Source organism: Arachis hypogaea, chromosome 5 (genome assembly GCF_003086295.3).
Source record: "Arachis hypogaea cultivar Tifrunner chromosome 5, arahy.Tifrunner.gnm2.J5K5, whole genome shotgun sequence".
Classification (NCBI taxonomy): Eukaryota; Viridiplantae; Streptophyta; class Magnoliopsida; order Fabales; family Fabaceae; genus Arachis; species Arachis hypogaea.
The window spans coordinates 109,104,632-109,113,229 of NC_092040.1; the positions used below are offsets into that span (position 1 = coordinate 109,104,632).

Genomic DNA, 8,598 nt, shown 5'->3' on the forward strand with positions numbered 1-8,598 from the left:
TGAAATTTTAACATTGACAAATAAATAACGTCACACTTTTCATTAATAGAACAGATCTTTGTATACGATTGGATATTTTTGATACATTTTAAAATTATTTGAGAATATTTCTTTTGATAACAAAATTTGAAGATACTTTTGTCAATATCAAAATAATTTAAATGTATTATTTGTGGTTTACCATTCGATATACTTATAGGAAAAGTCTAGGGGGTTAGCAGTTTTGTTAAATTTTGGCCAGCATGTAACCAGCAGAGAAATGTGAGTCATTAGATGAAATCTCACACCAATCTCACACCATTAAATTATCATTGATGGCTATTTGCTGACTACCAATCACAAAATTTGCTGACCTCTAGCATTGTTCATATTTATATATGAAAAAGAATAATAGCATTATATAAGTTGCATGTAATCCATCACTTGTGAATTGTGAGGGAGTAAATATATGATTTTGCATATGGTTATGTTACAAGCACAGCTTTATCTTGCTATTGACTAAGGTTTAGTTTGGTAAAACTTTTACTTTTTAAAAGTAGTTTATAAAAATTAACTTTTAAAAGATGGCTTTTTAAAAGTTGTAGCATTTATGTTTGGTAAATCAAATCAAAAACAACTTTTAATAAACATAAGCAACATCAATTGTGTTTGGTAAAATAGCTTTTAAAATTTAAAAATACTATAATAGACATAAATGCAAACATTAAATTTGAAAATTAGTTAACATATGAGGTTATATTAGACTTTTAAATTTTGGAAAGCACAAGCCAACTTTGAAAAGCTCTATCCTAGGTGCTTTCAAAAGTACCCCGATCTTTTAAAAGCTGCAAGCACAAGCACATGATCTTTTTGATTTACCAAACACAAAATGAGGAGCTTGAGCTTTTAAAAAGTACAAGCACATCTTCAAAAAGCTTTACCAAACCAAGCCTAAGAGAGGATTTGTGTAAATAGTATTTTCTGTCCCACAATGTTTTGTTTTTTTTACTTCCTGCCATCAAATCTAGTAATTTATATTCTTTCAACCAAAGAGGAGAATAATCCACTTAAAAGTTGTTCGGTCGGTGGGTCAGTTGGAGAGAGGTGGTTGAGAGTGAAGATCGGAATTGAACGCGAGAGTTGAAGTATAGTATCCACAATCATCGTCCGGTCAGCAGGTGGAGTCATTTGCAAGGATACTTTAATGTTAAAGTAAGCATCTGTACAATGAGGTGGCTAATTAAGATTTAGGATAATAGCGATGTACTTGAAGGAGAGGTAAGTTTCTCCCTTTTATTTCTTATCTTGCGGATGGACCCTTTTATTTTGTCCCACTTATCTGAAAACTTCTACCAGCTGTCCAAATCTCTGTCGAGGAAATTATCACCCAAAAGACACTGTCGTTTAAGTAGATTGTTAATCTGTCGGATGGTAGATGGACCCGAGTTTTTATTGAGTTGAGTCAGAACAGAAATACTTTTCATCTTATTACGAAGATCTACCATATAATCTAAGATAACTTTGGCCGACACTGATTTTAAATATTTCTTTACCAAGTTAAACCCTAAACCCGTTAATTGCTTTAATTATTTAATACGTTCAACATAAACCAGACTAATAATAGTCGAAGAGTTGCAAGAAAATAAAAAACATTTGAGTTGACACAACACAAATTCAAGCGTTGTAGAAAAAAAAGAAAGAAAGAAATACGTAGATAAAAAGAAAGAAAGAAATATGTAGATAGCACCAAAATATAACATAAAAACCATTTTTGGCACCACTCTTCTTTCTTTCTTTTAAATATGGTCTTGTTATTTCTATTTAACAAACTAAATTCCCAAAATGCTCTCTGAACTCTGAAGTTGGATCCATACACCAATTTGACTTCTAAGATTTTAATTGAACTATTTTGACCTCTTAGATTGAGTTTTGAATATTATAATGGTCCTTATGCCCTTTTTTCAGTAGTGAGTCATTCATCCGACCGCAGATGCAGCACAGCCACTGTCACAATGAAAAGTGTAACGGCTAGTTGACATGCCAGGCTAATTTTCGTGCCCCATTGTAGTCTCTACCCCTATTTATAACCCTAAATCTATTGAATCACAAATTAACCCCATTCTTCTTCTTTACCCATTTTCTTCGGGTGCTGGAATCATGATAGGCGGTGGAAGTCAGACAACAGGTAGCTCATACTGGTCATCATTCGACGAAAACTAGACAAGAAACAGGTAACTCATACCGGTCATCATTCAACGGAAACTAGACAAGAACTCCAGCACGAAGCAGGTCAGTGTGGGTGCCAAACTGGTGCGGCTGTACATGTCGTCCTGTTCTTCGGTGGTCAAGTACAAAATCCAACCACAATGACCCATTTCTGGATGTCTGAATTATAATGTGAGAATAGTAATTGCTGGTTAGTGGAGAAGAGATGGTATGAGTTATTTATTTGGACAGATTTTGAGCATAGAAAAAATGGTTGAAAAAGTTGATTACGGTAATAACAATGTTGACTTGAAAATGAACTTGGCTTGAAAGTTTGAGAATCGAAAGCAAATATGAAGACTCAAAAAGTGATACCCAAGTGCTGGTTTTTGTAGTTTTTTTATATCAATTCTAGTTTTGTGTTAGTAATAATCCGCAAAGTTTGAAAAGAATATGATTTTAGATGGTCAATATTATCGAAATGTACTTTCATCAACTATAATAGTGGATGTGCCGGATCAACTACGGGTGGCAATATGTACCCTATTTACGAGTACCCAACTTGACTCTATCCGGTCGGATAGGGTTGCCAACCCGATCCGCAGCAGGTATATTAGGGTGCAGGTAGGGTTCTTGTGCGGGTCGAATAGAGTGCGGGTTGAGTTTCAACCCTACCCGACTAACACGCACCCTATATATGTATATGTTATAGACTTATATAAAAATATGTTTCAAATGGATATTGAACCAAAGATTTATCACTAAATGCAAAAGATCTTTAATCATTAAAAGATCATTAATTGATAATTTAATACTTTTTTTAACATAAAAGTCAATTCTATTTTAAATTATCACCAAGTTATATAATAATGTTGCATCTTTTTTGTAACCCGCAGGTAGAGTCAAGTACCCGCGGATTAAGAACGAATATACTTAGGATTGGGATATTTTCAACTTGCGGATAGGGTTAAAATTAGCTCCAAATCCTGCCCTACCTTACCCATTACTACCCCTAGGATCAACACTTTGACTGTAGACTCCTTGTTGAAAAAGGACATAGACTATTATAGTATCCAAAACTCAATCTTAGAAGGTTAAATTAGTGCAATTAAAACTTCAAAAGTCAAATTGAAATACAGACTCAATCTCAAGTATCATTTTGAAACTTTAGTCCTACTTAACAGCATGGCCTTGTTCACAGGTTCAAGTCCAAATTAAAATCCCGCCACTCCCCTCTTTCTCAAGAACATGCCTTATTCTTTCTCATTTTTTGCAACTTTTATTAACATAATTAACAATTCTGTTAAAGCCAAGGTTTAGCATGCAGCAAAGAATTTCAGAGCCACAAAGTTATAAATTAAATGTGAGAAATATAAGAAAAAAAAAACTAATAAACATAAAAAATGCCTAATCAGTGTCGTGTTAGCTGCTATTTGTTTCCCAAAGGAATTGATGAGCCTGTCTTGTTAGACTGGAGATGGTGATGGCCCCATATCAGAGGAGTCATTCTTAATGATGTTACTTCCTTCTTCCTGGGGCTTGTTAAGTGCCTTGGGTTTCGGACAGCTTTGCGGATAACCCTTGTTCTCCGGTATAACCCGCAACAAGAACCGATGTATCATCTCGTAACTGGTGAAGGTAATAACAGCAGATGGAGTTGTTCGTAACAGATTGGTTGCGCAACCGCGATAAAAACCCGGAATGCCTTCTTTATGGAAAACCTTCTTAGTACAATCTATAACCCCTTCGTAATGGACCCCCATGTTTTTGGCCTGGCCTTGCTCTTGCAGCCTTGATCGTATCACCTGGAAATGCGGATTACCAAGGGAGCAACATTCACATAAGAAACAACACAGATTACTTGTAGGTTATTTGTAATGCTAGGAAATTATCTTTTTCAGTCAACATCAGCCAATTTTTTCAAATAATTTATTTATCTTAAATTCTAGACCTAAATCATAAATGTTGAACCCTAAACCCTAAAGTTGGCTAATGCTGACTAACTGAAAGTTGGTTTTGCTATACTTTCTCATTCTGCACATATCTTCAATCCACAGCAATTTAGCCAGGTCATGCATACCTCATGCGGATAAGTCATTACGGAGGCAAGTACTTTTGAAATTGATGATGCAATGGCAACACTTCCAGGACTAAGCTTGTCAACAGTTGTATTATCTGTAATTAGAAATTTTCATTTTGATTAGTTACGCATTGAAAAGAAAAAAGAACCATGTTTTGAGGATCAATGTATAAATAAATAATTGATAGTTAGCATAATAACCTTTTTTTGCCATGTATGACTTGATACTTTCATATGCTGGGAATTGAATTGCAACATGACTTACACCAGCCAATGAAGGCATAATGCCACTGTTAACAAGAATAAAGCATCATTATAATCAAGTGTACAAGAAGCAGACTTTGGGTTATTAAAAGCTTTAAACACCCTTTTTCCCTTTAAATCATTAGTTTGATATAGTTAAACCATTGAATAAAATCCAAAGAAAATTATTCTAATTGACCAATTGTTGAATTTTATCTTAAAATCATCAAGATCTTGCATATCAAATTTTGAAATTTTCAAAATTCAAAAAAAAAATAAATAAATAAAAAATGCAATCAAATAATTGATACTTCATTCACCAAAATAAAAGATTTTGATACTCCTGTTTTCCTTCAAAATTACACTACCAGAACAATTCTTTACATCCAGATTTCATGCAGGACTGTACCTCTATGATTTATCCCTCATTAACCAATTAATAATCATCACATTAAAATGATATGGCATAATTATTGTAATTCCCCTAACAAAATTGAGACCTCCATATTTTCATCAAATATAATGATGACCTAGAGAATATCTCATATCCTCTATATTATTATTTTTTTCCTCATTTACTGCACAACTAAAAGGCTAAAAGTGAAGCAACAACCAATGCTAAAAACATTTACATATAAATGCTTAGACTTTTAACATATATCAACCTCAATTACATAAAATAGACCAACATATAAATTAGAGTTAAGAAACTAACCTATATAGTCCTCGCAAGCCTTCTTCACGGGTAATCCTTGTCAAAGCAGACAGAACACTTTTGTAAGGAACAACATTCGGCCTCATTCCTTGTGTCTAACCAATATTGGAAAATATGAATCGATGTCAAAAATAAACTTACATGAAGTTAAACAGAGAGAGGTACAACTACAAGCATTAGATAAAGATTTATTTCTAATTGTTGAAGCATAAAGATTATGAGATTAATGAGCTGTAATTAAAGCTCATAGCTCACTTACATGCATCACATCCACTTGCACCTAAAGGAGCTGCAAATCACAACTTACCTCACCCACTTGCACAACTAACTCAGCACACACTCAATCTGAGTTGTAATGAGCTGTTTTGTTGTCCATAATTTGGACCTATAGATAAGGGTATGTGTTGTAGTTTAAATATAGCAGAAATAACATTTTTCTTCTTTCATCTCTAACCCTAAAGTCATCAGACATAAAAATAGAACAAGATACATCTACAACCTTCTCAAGTAAAGTTTAATCAATCAGCTGGGACAGCAAACGAATCAAGGAATAACTTAGCTAAAAATCAGTTTGAAACAAAATAATGTGAAAGATTGATAATAAACGGAAGGAAGAAAAATAAAAGAGCCAACCATTTAGACTTTTACTTTATATATATTTTGCTAGATTACAATCACAAGAAACACTAACTTACTTGGAGTCTTGTCTTAACAACCCACAATGGGTTTGTAGAAATCGCTGTTGCTGCCCCAGCACCAGCAGCAGCTATAATGTTTCTAATAGTTGTGAGTTCATTGCTACCATCTGCAATAGTATTACCAGGAAAAGAAAAATCTAATCAATCCAGCAAAAAATTCAAGTAAACATCTAAATAAACCAAATTATAAAAGACAGGACTCTAGTAATAAAATCCTAATGACTTAAAAAAGAATAGAATTTACCCTGTGAACGAAGCAGTCCCTTTAGTTGCTCATAAACTGTGAAGTAAACCTGTCATTTGAATAGAATTTATGTTATTTGAAAATATGAGCTTTGAAAAGATACTTTTAGAAACGTGTGATCAAAGAAATAAAAGCATGATGATTTAATTTAGTAGTAGAAAATAACCCAATAGTTTGATTAATATAGCCAACCAACCACCTATTCATAGAAGGCTTTTGCCAATTTGTTGTATCTTCTTATATAAGAAATGTGACTAATCATTAATTAATAGTTTTGAAAGAAATTTTATCGACAATGTATATGAAAGTGGAAAATAGATGTTCATTGGTGTTCCAGAAGCTGATGCAACAATATGTGCTACGTTATAAAGCTAGGGGGATTGCACGAAACATTCCACCGGCAAGAAGGCAAAAATCCGTAGAAATCTTGTGTTTTTTTTTATTTCTTTTAAATTCATTTATGAGTAAGCTATGAGTATCAAAATCAGAGAGATACTTGAGCGGAGAAAACAAGACAACAGAACATGGAATACGAGCAAGAGCTTGCCAGCACCTAAAGATCACTGACTACACCATCACCAAACTAAGCTAATCAAACACATAGAAAAAGTTTAATAACCCACCCACCAACAAAAAAAGAAAAGAACATGGAAAAAAGATAAACCCACCAAATTAGTTGTTAGTTGTGGGTTTATTCTTCCAATCTCAAAAGAGTTAATTCAGTAGACAAGTATCATGAAAGAGTACCTTAAGTGCTAAAAATAATGGAGCTAATTTTGAACAACAATAACTTGAAATGGATAAGGAGTTAAGTTATACAAGTAGCCACGAGTGTATGACCATTACAATTTCTCTAACTGAAATTTCTCTAACTGATTTTCTGTTAAATTAACTGCAAAAACTTTATTGTATCTTCTCCTAAACAGTCATGGAGAAAGAACATAACAACGGATCCCATTACAAAATGAAGTATAGAAAGGGAAAACCAAAAAAAGAATTGCAGCAATAATAACTGGTATATTAACGAGTTAGTGAAGAGTGAATACCTTAATGAGAATTATATGAGAACTAAGCATTGATATAAAACGGTCATTAGTTATACATTTATCACAACAACCATTGATCAGAGAATGAAAATGTAGGCATGTAGGGTAAAGGAAACTCACTGCCCAGTTTGGTAGTAAAGCCAGTATTGTTGGCGAAAGCCCACGGTACATTCCCCTAACACCTTCATTTCTTACTATATTCTTCAGGCTCATGATGATTACACTACCTAGGAGAACAGAAAAAGTCATGCTCGAGAACCAATCACTGAATGAACTAAGACAACAACCATAAAGATTTCAGCTCCAAGCTGATGAACCAAACTTGCATCAAATTGATGAATTGACATGAGTCAGCTGTCCATATTCTATCACCCGTTCTGGGTCTTAACAGAACTTCATTAATTATCAATCATGCAAAGACTACTATATGTATATTTATATTTCTGTCTAAGTGATAGTATGCAAACACAACCTAAGCAACTTCTCACAGTACAAAAATGCTACCTTGATGTGAAGGAGGAAGACCATGGACTTGTAACCTTGTTTTGATCACATCCAACGGACACACAAACGTAGCTGCTATGGCCCCTGCATCATTCAAACAAGTTAATAGAAAAATTAGAAGTGACCAAAAGAAATATTGAATTAAATGAAATAATAAGAAAGAGATGGTTACCAGCAGAAGCACCAGCAGCAGCGTTGGATATTAAAGCCCTGGCGTTGTGACTAGCACCAGAAGTTTGTTCATTGCTACTCATATTAGAATCTGGAAATAATGACCTTATAATGCAATTCAACAAAGTTGGTTAACGAATCGAAGGAATAAAGAGGGGAATTCTCATTGGCAGATCTTTAAGAATTTGATTCTTATATAAGATTCGGTGAGTTGAAAACGGGGTTTGCTGGTAAGGATTTTGGGGTTAACGTGAGTGAAGGGTTTGTTTGATTACGCGGTGGATTGATGTTCTAAGAAGAGGAAAGTCGTGTGAGCGTGCAACGTACTCTCATTGAAGGTTGAAAGACCATGGAAAATTGTTAGGCTCTTTCTTTCTACCCCTTTTCTTCAGGGGTCTATGGGGATTGGGGGAGCACCGGATGCCAGAAGGTTGGGAATTTTGATTTGGTTGCGTTCTGGTTACTGGTTAGTATGTAAAACCGATCCAAATTAAATTGTTTATTTAATTTAATTCAAATTAAAAATTAAATCATATTAATTTAAATTTAATTAGATTTTACTTTTATAAATCACATAGATCAGATTAAATTTTAAATTTATTTTGCAAAACTAATCTAGTCTAATTCAAATGGTATAATGTATGATAATATTATTATTTTATTATTATATTTATAATTTTGTTCATAATATATTTAATTTGTTATATATATTT

General features: G+C 33.5%; 1 protein-coding gene across 2 annotated transcripts; it reads right to left on the reverse strand.

Annotated features, from left to right (window-relative positions):
• Positions 1-3,420: 3,420 nt before the first annotated feature.
• On the reverse strand, positions 3,421-8,372 carry LOC112802647 (nicotinamide adenine dinucleotide transporter 1, chloroplastic). 2 transcript variants are annotated; one of them, XM_025845958.3, is made up of 9 exons: positions 7,887-8,372; positions 7,715-7,798; positions 7,331-7,437; positions 6,165-6,213; positions 5,918-6,027; positions 5,223-5,317; positions 4,466-4,554; positions 4,265-4,359; positions 3,421-3,989 (listed from the first exon to the last, which is right to left on the reverse strand). In XM_025845958.3, exons 1-9 carry the CDS (start codon positions 7,966-7,968, stop codon positions 3,651-3,653), a joined length of 1,050 nt encoding a protein of 349 aa, XP_025701743.1. In that variant the 5' UTR covers positions 7,969-8,372; the 3' UTR covers positions 3,421-3,650. The 2 variants fall into 2 exon arrangements, with proteins under 2 accessions (XP_025701743.1, XP_025701744.1); XM_025845959.3 differs by having other exon boundaries at positions 7,331-7,433; positions 7,887-8,336.
• Between the last annotated feature and the right edge of the window lie 226 nt (positions 8,373-8,598).

What these genes read in the sequence shown, in the direction of transcription:
- LOC112802647 (XM_025845958.3), bottom strand. Translation starts at nt 7,968, where the DNA reads ATGAGTAGCAATGAACAAACTTCTGGTGCTAGTCACAACGCCAGGGCT. An exon ending in CTTTACTACCAAACTGGGCA is followed by an intron (nt 6,214 to 7,330) that starts GTGAGTTTCCTT and finishes TTCAAATGACAG; the next exon opens with GTTTACTTCACAGTTTATGA. An exon ending in GGCTTGCGAGGACTATATAG is followed by an intron (nt 4,555 to 5,222) that starts GTTAGTTTCTTA and finishes TCTTGTTAACAG; the next exon opens with TGGCATTATGCCTTCATTGG.